We start from the raw sequence: 17,021 nt of genomic DNA on the forward strand, positions 1-17,021 counted from the left end.
TTCCTTGTCCGTAGGTGGAGGATCGTAATAGAATGTTAATTGGATCTAGTTTTTCAATCGATGTTTACTTGTAAAGACATGATTTAAAAGTATTGTATTACACTGAAATATAACTATATACAAGGTACAGCCAATGGCAATGATAATGGTAGGGAAATTTTCCACCACTATTTTCATTACTTTTTAATTCTATAGCGTTGATTTCAAGCAAGCATATCGCCCTCTGCTTATTGACCCCATTATTTCAATTCATTATCATCACATTGTGTAATACAGACCGAATGAAAATTGTGATGCACAATTCGCCCACTGTTTCTTTTGCCATTGTGTGTACAAGTGTGCTTCTAAGCGCTAAACGAAACTACGCGCTGTGCATCAATCCACATATGGTCACAGTTTACCTCCCCGCAGTGCGTTAGCTTTCAAACAAGTGAAATAATTTTCTGATCAGAAGACTCCTGCCATCTAGGGATAAAAATTTGAACCTTGTTCACTGATCGCAAGTAGTGCCGTCTTAACAAATATTTGTTTTATATATGAATTCTCTCATCTCATTCTATCTGAAGCTGTCAATCTGTTCAATACTTCTAGTCTTGAATTCTGGTGTTAATTTCCCTTGTTTCTTCCCAGTAACTATTTCCTTTGTCTTGCTCACATTTGTTGTCATAGATTCTTTGACATTGGTCGGTAGGATAAACATTCATGGACAGAAAAGTTACATGCGTTATCTGAATTAAGCCTGGTTTTAATTCCAAGAAACAGCACACAAGAGAAGAAACGAGCATCTTTCGAGAGCGAACGGTAGGAGACCGTAACAGAGGCAATCCGGAAGCCAAATTAATCGCCTTCGAAATTGCGATTGGCCCTGCTTGTGTGGCTTTCCGGGGCAGGCGCATCACGCACACAAACGCACACGCTGAAGGATGCAGCATTCACGGGCCGTTGCGCTCGACTCCGCACCTCCCCAACCTCTTCCCTCCATCCACATGCAAAACAACACACACACACATGCTAGGAAATGGGGACGCAACTTGGCACACAGCAAATTTATTACGGCGAACTCAAGCCTCGGGGGACACTTTGATTACACGCCCCTCCCGAAGCATGGAATTGTGGAATCAGCCTTTCAGTTCGACACCTTACACCACGAAAAGACAGCTTGTGAAAAAAGAATAATAAAGCTGTGTACAACAGGGTACATGCCTCCCTTTTTTTGGTGCCAGAACAGACACCTTTTTTTAGAGACGCGAAACCAGCTTCATTTCGCGGATAACCGAGCGCGCATAACACCAAACATGTCCCACAAGTTATAGTTGACAATATGGCCCTGGGAGTGCATGGCAAACTAGGATGTGTGGCAAAAATATGAAGCGTATAACGATGGCTTTTATTAGAGCATTAAGCTTGCTGGGCCATTGATGAATGTTATGTAGCTGCCGGAATGGACCCACGTGGCGACCATAAGAGGCAGGGTGCATGCATACAACACTCCGGCTCGACCATCGGCCTAAGGTTTTTACAATGGAAAGAGATGGGAACATGTAAAAATGAATTTTATGAAGACCTTTTAAAGTTTCACCCTAAAGGGAATGTGCCAATACTGGTGTTCATCAAAAACCATCGTACATATTTAAAGGTTGTACCAATATAAATCCAAACGTTTCCATATGTTTGGAAATGTGTACAGCTTCTCCTATTCCTCTTGGTGGTCGAACGCGTTAAGTGGTCGACTTTAGATCTCGCCACCCGAAGTTCTCAGATTCGAGTCCTGACCTGGGCATGGGTGTTATTTGTGAGTGTTTCTTCGTCAAACTGCTTTATCGTAGATCTTCCCCACAGTACCGATTAGCCAAAAGTGGAAGAAAAGCGACGGTAAATAACAAAAATTTAATTTAATTTAATGTAATAATGTAAAATACAAAAACAAATATTGAAAACAATTCCACCATGCACTCATACTCGAACCCAAGTGTCGTTAATTCTCAAAATATAGGGTGTTCCGTATAGGACGTCGAATTAGAAAATTAAATAAAAATAGGGAAAATATCATGAAAATAGTTATATTTCACATATATGTAAGCAGTACCATCTCCCATTTGAGTCTGCATGAATTTATATGCTCCACAAAATTATTGATAACTCTCTCACAGATGTCTGTCCCGATGGCTCCAATCACCCGCCTTCAGTTCCAAAAGGTTTCGTGGTTTGTTGGCGTACAAGTGTGATTTCATAAACCCCCATAAGAAGAAATCACAGGGTGTAAGATCACACTCCACCTGACAAAACCCACACCACACAGTCGTTCTCAGCGGATGGATGGATTTCACGCTCCTAGATTATTCGAGGATTTTCGGAAGAAAACCACAACAAACGAGTCAAAACAATTGACGCTACATTAATCGGCATGACAACAGATGCCAACATTGGTAAAAACAGGCCTGCGAACCTCGAAACAAAACAATAGCACTCGATTCAAATTCGGCGTCCTATACGGAACACCCTTTGGTATTATATTTGCTTGGCCACATCGTATCACTGTGTTTGAAAGTTCCTTGTATTCTTGAAATATCTCCGCTTCAAAACGTAATGAAAGCCAACAATCTGAAACGATATTGTTGTCTACAGTTTCTTAGCGATAGGGGTTTATTGTTGGAAAAATCGGAGGTGCACATAACCAAAATGTAAGAGGAAAGTGCGATATATTCCAAGTATATCACATTAGGAACATCATCAAAAGAATGCCTACTTCTGAAAACCTCGAGGCCTGGCCGACACTAGACAGCAGAGAATTACACTGTAGGACCACCTCAGACAGAGAGACGCTAAGGAAAATTGCGGTAATCGTTTGAGCATGGAAAAGCATTATTGATCTAGCGATAACTGCAGTAAAGACGCTGCTGTGCACGTCTGAGGACTTCCACTGTGTTTCCCGGATAAATAAAGATCCTCCTAAAGTACATCCGCGAAAGGGCTTGAGGATCTATCCTTCAAGAAAACTTGGAAACCATGGGGTAGCGTGAAGCGAAGTGGTCGATAAACTAAAATTTGAAATTCGACACAGAAAATTCATTCAACATCGAGGAACGTGAAGAAAATTGTCCGAGAGGAACCGATAAGGAAAAAAGAGCAAGTGCTCCAGAGGAATTATTCCATGTTGCTTGGGAAGATAGGAATCTAGCGTGATCCCAAGTTGCAACTCATTTCCTCCTATTAGAATTTTATTTCTTCCTGGCCTTCGTAACACGAATATAAATATTTATTAGCAAAAACTTCGGGAAAATTGCTAGCGAATTGGGTTTACTGGTGCGTGGCAACATTTTGCGAACTATTTTGTGGGTTTTGGTGTCGCCTGACTCGGCCCACTAGGTGCCCGACATCTAGCAATCAAATCGAATATGGTCTTACGATTTTCACACGTTATACAAGTAGAGAGAATGCTGCATCATGTTAACATTAATTTGGTTTCTCGTAGTTGTGTACGGATGGTTAGATATGTTAGTTGACGCTTCTTGAATCTATTAGATATTACACTACATTAGAGTAGCTGTTATATTGAGTTCTCTATCGTTGTCTTATCCAGATTTAATATTTTGAGAAGGATATTTTTACTATTATTTATTCATCCAGATTGAATATTCTTTTCTTGCTAGTGTCTTCCATTGAGAGGATTGTATTTTCCTACTTTAAATTCTATAGAAATTGAATATTCCTTCGTTGCGAGTGTTTACTACAGGAAGTATTGTATTTTGCTATTGTATATCCTATAATTCAGATTGAATAATTCTTCGTAGCGAGTGTCTGTCGTAAAGAGGATTTTATTTTCCTATTGTCTATCCCATCCAGATTGAATATTATTTAGTTGTGAGTGTGTTCCACATGATTAATTATATTTTATGGCCTGTCTTATCAAGATTGAATACTCCTGTCTTACGAACGCATGGAGAATTTTGTTCTTATTGTCAAACCTATCCAGATTGAATATTCCTTCAGCACAAGTGTTTATCATATTGAATTTTTCACCTTTCTTCTCTATTTTTTAAAATTTGAATTAAATTTTTTTGGGTGTGTCAGCACTGAGGCTGCTTTGCACCCGTCCCACTATACGGAGTCCAACCCCTTATCACAACAAAAATAAAAGCGTGTCTGAAAACTAAAATTTCCTTACTTTGGTTAAAACCTGAGGCTGAAAAGGGCACTTAGCACAAATAAGGACAAAACACAGGACGACAGAACTATACTGGCAATGGGGCCTGTCGCCAGAGCCTCGTTAGTCTGCAGTCCAGGGTGTACTACGTGGAAGTGAGGTTGACTATTGGGTGCACTACGTGGAAGTGAGGTTGACTATTGGGTGCACTACGTGGAACGAGCACCCCTTACACCCCCTTTCTTCTCTTATCGAAGTCAAATATCACTGGCCTACGAAGATTTTGTTGTTTTGATAAAATTAGCTAATTATTAGCAAAACAATTATGCTGATTTTAAAAGCTTTGGTCATATTGCCCGATCACATAAAGATTCTGTACAATTCAATATTTGTGGATACCGATACTCTTTCTTGGTTTTGTTACAAGAACACTATCACGTCGTGTCTAAATTGATTGATTGATTTGGTTTATTTTACTTCGCTTATCTGCCAAGATGAGGATGATTCATTATATGATGAAACTGATCAAGTTACACTTACAAGGATTACCCATGTCCGGTCTGGGATTCGAACCTGGCACCCCTGGCGTCGTAGCGTGCTGTGCTAACCTATCCGCCATTGAGGTCGACACATTGCATCTAGAATATTCTAATTCTTCAAAAGTATTGTTTGCATGAAGTAGGATTCTATGCATCAGACAACATTCGTAAACTGGTTTCGAACGGTTTTGTTGTTATAATAGGTGAGTTTAAATTGTTCATAGATGAGGTCAAAGGGGGTACCACGATTAAGGCAAGACTCCGAGAGTGTGTACGCAAAGTGAGTTGACCAATTTAGTCAGAGATTTAGGACTAACAGAGAGAAGAGTGAGATACTTGGATGAAGATTAAAAGATTAAACACTTTTCCCTCCAGGTACTACATTTTATTGGTATAGGGATCGTGAGTAATTACTTCACAGTAGAGGATAAACTCATTTACTGTTGTGTTTTTCCTACTTTGATCAGTCAGTTAAGAGAAGGCCTAAATAATCTGCGGTTGTATATTAACTCGTCAAAAAGGAGTCTAAAGGTAGTTGTGGAACATAATGGTAATACGTTTGCATCCATACCAGTTGCATAATCTATGTCTCTGCAAGAAAAATATTAGGATCTTTCAGAGGATGTTGTAAAACATTACACACTAAGAACACTCTTTGGTTTGTTTGTGATCTGAGCCTCTTGCATCTTACGGGGTGTAAGGGGTACCTTCCACGTAGGCGCCCAAAAGTCAACCTCACTTCCACGTAGTGCACCCTGGACTAAAGACTAACGAGGCTCTGGCGACTGGCCCCATGGCCAGTATAATTTTGTTTGTGTTGTCCTGTGTTTTGTCCTTATTTGTGCTGAGTGTTCTTTGCAGCCTCGGCTTTTAACAACAGTCAGAACATTTTAATCTTTTATGATTTTAATTAAGCAACGTTAGAGTTGTTACGTGTAACGGTAAGGGGCTGGACCCCGTATAGTGTGACGGGTGCAAAATAGCCTTAGTGCTGACGCACCCAAAAATTTTATAATCAAATCAAATCAAATCAAATCTTGCATCTTACAGGGTCAACAAGAGACAAACATTGGACACATTGAAGGCATACGCCCCCCCCCCAAAACTTAAAAACTAGGGGGGGAAACGTAAAATATAAGAATTTAGTTAGTTCACAGAAAGTTCTATTGGTCCTTTTGCACATTAACCCGAGCATTACGAAACAATATGCAATAGCGTTAGACACCAATGGAAAATGTTTCAGATGATGTTTGCGTGGTGCAGCAGTCCTTGAGGGGCAAGGCCTACCTACCGACTGCCAGCATCACCCCCACGTGTCTCAGCAGAGGTGGCGATCTTCCAACCAGTTACGGGGTGACGTGTGCTCAGCACGACGAACCCACAGTCATTCTTGTAGGTTGTCATGACCGCTTACGCTAATCATTCGTATCTCCGCAATTTTCTCACGATAAAGTGCAAATTGCGAGAAATCTTGACGTGATGCAGAAAAACTACTTTCATATTCGGATTCAGCATGTTTAAATGAATCTCAATTACCTTTTACATTTGAAACAACAGAAAAAAAGGTTCAATTTTGCCGGCAAATGTATTCCTTTGATACGAGAGAATACCATATGTTGTTTGATTTTTCTGATTGTTTGTCCTATTCAGAGCAAATATTCCTTTGTTACTAACGTGTGCCATAACCGATCGTGTATTCTCCACATTGCATACATATTTCAGTGTTAGGAGCGCCTTTGTTCTGTAGTCTGTTTTGTGTGTGACTATTAAATATTATGGGTGTACAGGGATGTAAATTCAGGATAATATAGTGTTAGCATTCTCTATATTCTTCAGGGTGTAATGTAAGTTGCAAGATTTCAACAATATACGAGGGTAGTTTGAAAAGTAAGGTAAACGAAACAGAGATGGCAGAACCATAATCGAAATCAATGCACGGTCGATACATTTGATTCTTCAAACGACCCCTTGCAGAGTTTCAGTCAAGTGAGTTGTGAGGTTATTGTTTGATCACGCGAAGTATGTGAACGTGCAAGCGTTTTAAAAAATGATGGGCAAACCCACCAGGACAATGTTCCTGTTCACACATCAATGGTTTCTATGGCTAAAATCCGTTGACTTACAGTAAGGTCGAATTGTTGGATTGTCCGCCCTATTATCCCGATCTAGCTTCCTCTGACTTCCATTTGTTCTCTAACCACAAAGATGGCTCGGAGGACAACGATTTTCCGATAACGATGAAGTGATTCATGCTGTGAACGGCTGTTTTGCAGACCAGAAGATATCCATTTATACACAATAACCTCACAACGCTCTGGGCTGAAACTCTGCAAGGGTTCGTTTGAAGGATCAAACTTATCGATCGTGTATCGATTTCGATTATGGTGCTGCCATCTCTGCTTCTTTTACTTTACTTTTCAAACTACCCTCGTACCTCGCAATATCTTTCTTCCCATTTTCAGCACGACAGCAGCTGGCTGAACTGTTGCATCATTAATTTACACATTGCGAAATTGACATGATTCGTTTGTACGTTTTCACTGACTAGTGCTTTCAGTAGCCAACAGGAGAAGGTTATCCTTTGCAGTGTGCTGCAGAGTGCCATATTTTATCCACCAATCGTCGCTCTTCTCTCAATCTGCAGGCGTGGCTTCAGATTGTGGCGTTGGATTCAGGTACCTGTATCAATTATATACCCTTAGTTATTGAATTTCTAAATAAAACTTCTGCTCGTGCGAAGGAACCGGTACCCGTAGAACTAGAGGGAGTAATGGGCAATAGAAACAGAGGGTTTACTTTAGTATTCACAGCCCGTTTAATATGGAAAGTACCCAGGTGTGTAAAGCTTTCGTATTAAGCTGTACACGGGGCTTAAGAAACGTAACACACTTTTCGGCACATTATAAGAAATAATTTTCGCAGGAGATATTGTCACTCGCTGCAGATGAACGAGTACATAAAAAGTTATAGCCCCTAAAGTCGAAGCACTAGCTCGGGGTTTTTTATAGAGAATCCTGAGACTTTATCAATATTCAACAGCGTCTCTTCCAGTACGAGCCAGCATCTTATCACCAGTTCAATCTTTTATTGTCCGTTGTAAAGAAAACAAAAAGGAGATGGGGTGAGGGTACGAAGATGATAAAGGTGTAATAGGAGTGGAGAAAGGGGGTAGATGTTATGAAACTTCGAACTTCACCCATAAACACAGTAGCGGACTACATTAGGAAAATTATTCGTTGGCGCATTTTTGAAAAGTGCATTTTCGTTGTTCTTTTTTTTTGGTGCAGAGGCACGGTTGTAAAATGCGAAGTTAGATTTGCAATTGTAATTCGAGAAACAGATGCTCCAGGAAGATTGAAACGGCGGAGATGTTTATGCGCGATAAATTATGAACGATGCTGGTGTTGAGCGACCTGGTTCGATTCCCGAGAGGGGGACTATTTTTGTCTCATTTTCATGAGGATCTAAGGCTCTGGCACCTACAACTCGCGTTCAGTTTCATACGGTTTAGTGGGTTTTCTGGGATTTCATAGTCCAAGTTGCTCTTGTGCCCCAGCCTTCCATCAGGGTAACACGCGGAAGAATGGACCCTTGAAGCGTGGTACTCATAACACCATCACCATTTACAGAATGGCCTAAGTAAAGAATCCACACGACCTTTAGACGCATTTATGCAGTTACCGCAAAGTTATTTTGTTCTATACTCTGCCCCGGTTTACTCTGAAGCAAGGCCGCGCATAGATGCAGAGAAAGCGGAGAAATCGAGTAAGCAGAGCGAAGCATTACACCCTGCTGGAAAGGCTGGTAACTGAAGTCGCTTCCCTCTCCACACAATTCCATTCCCTCTCACGTGTTCATTAGTCTAGCGTCATTACTTACGCAGAGACTTGTTTTCGTTCGCTTGCTCCAGTGTTACCAGGGATACAGTATAGGTTCGAATCCGGATTTGTGTTTGTTTTGACATCCCATACATGCGATATTCATTATCGCCTTTGGGATTGGAATGATCCTAAAGCAGAAACCACACCCTCCACAATAGACATTTTCATCTACCTATAAAATATTTCCATTGGATTCATGAAGCGAGCATCGTGACTATTACGACCTGACAGTGCCAACCCTGCTTAATATCAAGAAACATTCAACTATACATTAAGCATTTTTATCATTGTCTAAAACAGGAAGTAATATGTTAACCAATTTATTGCATAAAGTTTACAGTACGAGAAAAGCACACAACTTGCAAAGAGCTCCATCTTCACGAAGAGACTGAATCTTTTAGATATTAGTTACTTCCTTCGATATTTGTGATTGGGACGACCACAAATTATGTCGTAGCAAAAGATTTATTGTTTCTATGTTTAATTTATGTACATGTTCGTTTGACCAAATGTTATTCGTTCATTGTATAATACCGGCCTGTATGGTCAAAGAAGATTTCTAGTGTTAACACACGTTTAGGTATGATAATATTCTGTGCGTAGTTGGCAACTTGGTAACGATGGGAAAAAAGAGGACATTCATTCTTGATTACTGTAACAGGGAAAGAAAGAGGACATTAGATAGTAAGTGTATGTTTGTGTTTTTTCAAGACATATTGGTGAGTAATCTAGTGATTATTTGCTGTTTTCTGATCTGCTGAAAATAGCAGTTGGAATTTAAATGAAGGATTCGACTTTGCAACGCATGTGTAATGTAAGTATCTCAGTGGAAGTGTCTTTTAAACGTGTTGAGTCACGAGTGCTAACTAGTTTCTAGTTATGTACATTACTGTTAATAATGTGTTAAATATAGTAACTGAGACTAATAATTAAACACAGCAAGCCCTGGGCGTAGAACAGTTTTCATACTTTCATAAGATTCTACCCTGTGGAAGAACTTTAAGAATTATACAATCAAGTTGCTATTACCTTTTGATATTTATATCTTTAGCAACACGTAGCTCTCATGCACCGGTATATTTCCTTACCTTGGAGTTACTTTAGTGTTTTTTTGTTTTTTTTTAAATATTTTATCTTTGTTTTTCATGCTTTTCCTCCACAACACCAATACCTTTAATGAATCGCTATTTGTGTTTATGTTATTTTAAGTTGCTTTTCTCCCACTTTGGCTAATGGCGTTGATGAGGATGAGTGATGATAATATGATGAAATTAATTAAGGGATACTCAGAGAGACCACCCATGCAAAGCCCGCGATTCGAGAACGCGACTCATGGTGTCGTAGCGCGCTGTGCTAACCACTCCGCCACGACTCTCAGCGTTATCTTCGTTATGTTGACTACTATTCTATAAGTATGCATTACAGTACTATCTCAATTCGTCATTACAACATTAAATTCTTGCTCTGAAAATGGTATTGATTAAGGAAGACACTTGAATTGGTAATTCAAATATGAACATATTTTAATTAACTTTAAATTTCAATTTCAATTAAATATTCGTTCTGTAAAACAGTTAAATTTGTATAGAACAATAAAATTCGTTAAAAATACAAATTTCTAACAGACTCAACGCTTTCATACTTACTACTACTAATAACACTAATAAGCCTTGTTTCCATGTTTAATAAAACCCTCGAAATACTGACCAAGGCAGAAATTATTGTCAAATAAACACACCAAAAACGTGACGTTTCAACCTTATAGCAAGGTCTTCTCCAGACTCTGAACCAAATTCAAATCAATTTGAGAACAAGATAGTACCTTAATTCATACTTATAGTAATACTAGGCGAATCAATGAATTTGAGAACCAAGATAGTGCTACAATTCATACTTATAGTAATAGTCGTCTGACTACCATGCGAGAGGCCCCGATTCGAATCCCCGGCCGGTGCCTGGAGGAAACTCTGGGGTCTAAAGGCGGCTAGGGGCGTGGTGCTGATCAGATCACTCCCAACTTCGGCCGAGATCAAGAACGTGTGGGGCCCTAATTCCACACCCCCTATACGCCTTCATGGCGTGGTGCAAAGCACACTGGAGCACTTATAGTAATAGTAGGAGAATCAATTTCAATTTGCTTCAGAATCTGAAGAAAACCTTGCTATAAGCTTGAAACGTCACGTTTTTGGTATGTTTATTTGACAATAATTTCTGCCTTGGTCAGTATTCTGAGTGTTTTACTACTGCAACCAATACTTCAAATAATATGAATTTACCTGCCCTGAAAATGAGAGCTGATTTCCTTGCAAATATGTACATTACCTGTTTATTATGCACGTGGATCAAGTAATTGAGAGCATACAATTTTCCTGGTAGCTGAGGTTCATGTTCTGTGCTCCTAAAGTTAGCCCCAAGTTACGCTGCAGATTGACGACATCTACCCCCTTCCCCACCACCAAAAGATCTTTAATTCGTACACTATTCTAACGGATATAAATATAACTAAAAATAAAGTACACATCCAAACTCAAAAAGCGATTACGTTATGCGGAAATCCACACAGAATTCTGATAACATTGCTACTCGTAATAACATTAACAACTTCACAACTCATCCACCGGGAAAATGGTGTACAAGGTTATAGTTTGTAGAGAAAACACATTAAATATTTATATATATGTATGTATATATATATATATATAAACATGATAGATCAAACGTGGTTTACAAAAATAAATTAATGGATTATTTTCTGTCACTCTCAACTAATCATCAATTATTTGTCTTTTCAGGTAAGTGGTACCTAAACGTACCCAAACCGCTCCAAATATGTAAGTGAATGCATTATATTTTAGCAAAGTTAAGTTTAGTTTAATCACCTTAGTGACTACTATTTTAAAGTTTTCATCTTCTCCTTATGGGGTGAACTTATGTATCTAATAAGATTTAACGGTGAAGGGTACGTTACTTAGTAGTTGTAGCTTGCATTGAAGATTGGAAAGAATTTCTATTCATCTTTTCCAGGCTAAACTTTTTGGCCATGTGCATGACTTTATATTTAATTTTCGTCTGCATTATCTTCTCACATAAGATTCCATGAAAAGTGACAGAATTTACTAGTGTTTCAAATTTCCAGGTAATGTTTCAGCTCTAATGATAAGTTTTCATGTTTATCACGCAATGTTTAACTTGTACAATGATAATCTAGGTACTGTATTAGTTCATGCCGGAAAAAAATTGTCAATAGCGTTGTTTGATTACTTCACCGAAGTCTTCAGATTTGAGTTTTGGCCTCCGTATGGATCTTCCTTTGCGAGTATCTACTAATTCTATCTCATTATCGTTGGTCCTTATCACCGCGCTATTGGCTAAAATTGACCGGAGAGAGAGGGGGGTGAGAGAAGAGAGAGGGAGAGAGAGAGAGAAAGAGAGAGAGATACAAGAGTAAGAGAAAATGGAACAGTTTTTCTTTCTCCATCTCTATCTTTCTCTCTCTCTCTCTCTCTCTCTCTCTCTCTCTCTCCCCCCTCTCTCTCAATATGTATGTAAAAATGCTATCGCCACATGATACACTGCTTCGTATCCCACTCTCAACTGTAGGTCCGGTCCCAATTAGTCGATCCGAGTGCACTTTAAACAAGTCGAAAAAATACCTCAAAATCGCTTTTTCCCACATCATAATGAAATGAACAATATGAAATGCATTAAGGCTGGCTATCGGCTGCTCACACATGTACCCTAGTCATTTTTAATTTACATTGAATACATGATCAAAGGATTCTATATATTTGTCTGCTTATTGAAAACTAATTTACAATAATTGTGCAATGGCAGAATTCAACAATTGCAATGCACATGTCGAATATAAAGAACATTCGCAAATGGATGGGAGGTACTACTATAAAAACCTTAAAATCACTTTGTTGCAAGCGGAAATTCAGCCAACTGCGACGCGGAAAATGTGCAATGTGTGCCCCCTGGCGTCCCTTTTATCCAGGGCGTTCAACTATGTACTCCCGCCTGAAATCAACAATTTGCATATGTTTGCATTTGTTTGAAACTCACTGCAAAGGGACACAAGAATAAATATCCAACATGGCCTCTCTTTATCTCTTTCAAGCTTTGAACCCCGTTACTCAACGTCTACGTCATACGGGGATGTGAAAAACGACAAGTATTATAATAAAGAAAGAGAGAAGTGCTCAGAAAAAATATGTGTAATTTAATTTATGGAAAGTTCTTTAAAGTAGGGGTTCGTATAACTTATGAGTGTCACATTGGACACAGAAACAGAAAAAGTGTTGTCATTCTCTATTCTAGAGTGCCGTTTAAGATATTTTAATATTTTGATATTTTCAAAATCTGTGCTGTTGGTGTGCAGAATTCTCTTTAGCTGCAAACCATTGTATTAAAACATGGCAAGGGCCTTCCCGATGGCGCAGTGGTAGCATTGTCGCCTTGTAATCAAGGGGTCCCAGGTTCGATTCCCAATGGAAGCACTAAATGGTTCGGATCCCACTTTAAACTGTAGTCCCAATTAGCCTTACTGTGCATAAAGTGAACTTAAAATACCAAATCAATCAATCAATCAATCAAAACATGGCAAGCTCGGGTGCAGATGTATTATTATGAGTTGGTCAATGATTTATAGGTCTCCGAATTCTTTCTTTTGTCATCTTCTCTTTCTCATTTTCTTCCTCACTTCTTTGTATCTCTCTTTCCTTTTTACCTTTTCTCTCTCTTTATTTCTATCTCACTCCTTTGTTTTTTTCTTTTGTCTTAATAGCTTTTCGCACAACGGCACCAGTGGTCTAGAGTTCAAATCCGGCCTGGCCATGTGTGTTCTTTGTGAGTGCATCCTCATCGTCTCGATTAGCCAAAAGTGGAAGAAAACCGACGCTAAATAACGACAATCTAATCAAATCAAAGCAAAATCTATTTTTTTCTTTCTGCAATTACTTCTGTCCGTCTCTTTTTCTCTATCTACTTCCCTTCATCTTTCTCCTAGCAATCTACCTCGCCCCTTCCCTTCCTCCCTCTCTCTATTTGTCCCCCTCCCTCATACCCTTTGCATGCGTGGAGGAGAGTATGGGTGTATTTGTGAATTAATCTACGCTACAAACAATGAAACGTTGTTACAAAAGTTTGTCATAATCTTTTTCAAGTCCAGTTTATGCCAATCGGTACTGAATCCGAAATCTAAAGTGGGATACGAACCACTGTGTGATTTGACTTGAATGGGATCGAAACCGGGACCCCTTGATTGCAAGGCGGCTGTGTTACAACAATACCTTAGGGATGGCCTTTTCTGTTAACACTCCACCACGTTAGAATGCACCAAAATTGCAGTTCTAATGTCCTTTGTACAAGTAGAGAATGATACGCCGTGACGACAAGTCGTTTGCAATCCGTGCAAACTGAGAACTGTGAAGGAACGAACACGAGACACCGAAGGAGACACGCAGATGTGATTTCCATGGTGCTTATGGGTTTCCCAGAACTCGACTCCATTTCTGTCCAGCATGTGATGTTTCGTGTTATTGAAGAGGACATCCGAAATGAACACGGCCTGGTTATGTATGTGTGAACTTAGAAATTGCCTTTTCCTTCCCCAAGGCTGTAAATAGTTAAAGAAAGGCTCAAAAATGCCGAAGTTCATTCAAATGTCTTTTAGTTGCGTGACCGCCACCGAGCTGGGCCAACCAGATGGGACTCTGGTGATCCGTTCATGCTCACCGCACAACCATGCGAAAGAACTTACTGTCGATTCCCTCAATAGAACAAGACAACTTTCTGTTATCACATAACTTAATATGAGAGTGTTCGTACTACACTTACAGCCTGAATATTCATTTCCTTTCCAACATACATGAACACGGGCTTTCACTACATTTACAATCTACTGATAACTGATTTCTCTTCTGTTACACTATAACTGAATACGTGCTTTTACTACGTTTACAATCTACTTGATAACTGGTTTATTTTCTGTTATACTATAACTGAATACGGGCTTGTAATACTACTTGGTTTCTTTTCTGTTACACCAGAACTGAATACGGGCCTTATTACATTTACAATCTACTTGATAACTGGTTTATTTTCTGTTATACTATAACTGAATACGGGCTTGTAATACTACTTGGTTTCTTTTCTGTTACACCAGAACTGAATACGGGCCTTATTACATTTACAATCTACTTGATAACTGGTTTCTCTTTTGTTACACCGGCTTGCTTGTACTACATTTACAAACTACGTACTTGATTACTGGTTTTTCCTCTGTTACACCATAATTGAATACGGGCTTGTACTACATTTACAATTTATTTGATAACTGGTTTCGCTTCAGTTACACCTTAACTGAATACGATATTTTACTAGATTTACAATCTACTTGATAATTGGTTTCTCTTCTGTTACACCATAACTGAATTCGGGCTTCTACTACCTCACAACTTACCTGAATATTGGATTCCTTCTATTAGAGGAAAGCGAAGTTCGCATTTCTAGTACGTTTATGTCCTACTTGAATGTTTGTTTTGTTATGTTAAGCCATAGCTGAGTAGGATTTACATTCTCTTATATCGTAGTTAAAAATTAGATCGGATTTCTAGTAACTTACAGTGTAGATGAATATTTAATACTTTATTCATGAATATTTTTTAATAGAAGCTCGTTTTTATCTCAGAAGTGTGTGTTCGGACATTCATTGAATACACATCAAATAAGATATACATTTTCCAATATTTACACGAAATTTAAATATCTGATTTTTATCGTTAATATACTTATAGAGGGAATATTGATGTCTTTTTAATATCCAGGCTGGGAATTAAAGGGAAGAGCAGCAATTTCCGCCAAGTGTCCGTGGCAACAGTGCTAATTTTTTACCACTAGTACCAGGAATAAATGTATCCTTCCCCTTCATTAACAACATAAAATCACATTATGTAGATTTCCCATGTAAACTTGCGCATGAAGCATGTTGTATATTTTAGTGCTGCTAAATGTAATTTGTTGAAGCATTGATAACAGATGTCACTAATGTGAAACTTATACTGTGTACCAAGTTTGGAATCGATAAACCCAACATTATCAGGTAATTTAAGAATTTTTAATTACTGGTTAAATTACTGTACAATGTTAATAAATTCGTTGCACTAATATAAAGCTTCACCAAATGTTAATTTAAGTTAATTGGTTCTTCTTCATTAATAACCATATTGGTTACAGAACAAATTACATTAACATTCGCTGAAAATAGACAAAACGTAATTAAAAATGAACAGATTGCAATTGTAAACTCTTCGGAAAGAAATTTGTGTGAGAGATGTAGTATATATTATTTTCATATATTGTAATAGTTACGTTAATAAAAGCCGAGCGTATTATGTGGTTGATCTTTAATATCTACACTAAAGTGGTTTGAGTGCCCACGTGGGTATACGTGTTCTTTGTAAGTGCCCCTTCATTAATTTCATCTAATCATCATGACTCGTCCTCATCACTTCGCAACGATTACCAAAAAGTGTCAGGAAAGCAACCCCAAATAACAAAAGTACAAGTCCATACAATTACAATAATATATGTATGCATTAATAATAACAATCCGTATTTTTCTTTCATTTTAAATACAGCGTGTCCGTAAAGTCATGGTGCACTTTTGACCGGTCACAGGAAAGCAACAAAACAAGATAGAAATGTGAAATCTTCACCAAATTAAAGTAAAACTCTTCAAGTTTCTTACCTATTCAGTGCAGTTCGATGTGGCCTCCATTTGCTGCCCGACACACATCTAAACGATACTCAAGTTCTTAACACACACGGTTAAGGACGTCTGGTGTAACAGAGTGAATAACGTCTGTGATTCTCTGTTTTAAATGATTAATGTCGTTGATATGTTCACTGTACACATGTTGCTTCACATAACCCCAGAAGTAAAAGTCTAATGGCGTCAGATCTGGGGATCGTGGTGGCCATGGCTTGACAGAACCCCTGCTTATCCACAGCTGGGGGAATGTTGTATCCAGAAACTCACGAACAATGTTGGCGTAGTGTGGAGGCGCGCAGTCATGTTGAAAGATGACACCTTCTGGAAATTGTGGCACTGCATACATTTCCGCAAGCCACAGAACACACTGGATTTTCCTCTGTACCGTCCACATCTCGACTGGCGTGGGCGAGGGCTGTTCCACTGCTGCGCAGTTCGTGGTGTTGCGTCATCACATGTGTGCGCACACGCTTGCGCATCATACTACGGAAACTTGGAGAGTTATCCTTTTATTTGGTGAAGATTTCACATTTCTATCTTGTTTTGTTGCCTTCCTGTGACCGGTCAAAAGTGCACCATGACTTTACGGACACGCTGTATTTAAAATACTCTTTACAATAGAATCAGCAATGGCAAGTTTCCTCCAAATGCAGCTTTTGTTTAATTCTAGTACTGCATATGTT

General features: G+C 38.8%; 1 protein-coding gene across 4 annotated transcripts in view; it reads left to right on the forward strand.

Moving 5' to 3' along the window:
* side-IV (sidestep IV transmembrane protein) overlaps positions 1-17,021 on the forward strand; it is a 562,494-nt gene that overhangs the window by 155,890 nt on the left and 389,583 nt on the right. For 3 of the 4 annotated variants that reach the window (XM_083119011.1, XM_083119014.1, XM_083119013.1), the window contains exon 2: positions 11,357-11,395. The exons of the other annotated variant lie outside the window; for it this stretch is intronic. In XM_083119011.1, coding sequence (XP_082975137.1) covers positions 11,357-11,395 — 39 coding nt within the window. The remainder of the gene's footprint in view (positions 1-11,356; positions 11,396-17,021) is intronic. 4 annotated transcript variants of the gene reach the window in all.

Source organism: Lepisma saccharinum, chromosome 3 (assembly GCF_977018435.1).
Source record: "Lepisma saccharinum chromosome 3, izLepSacc3.1, whole genome shotgun sequence".
NCBI classification, from domain to species: Eukaryota; Metazoa; Arthropoda; class Insecta; order Zygentoma; family Lepismatidae; genus Lepisma; species Lepisma saccharinum.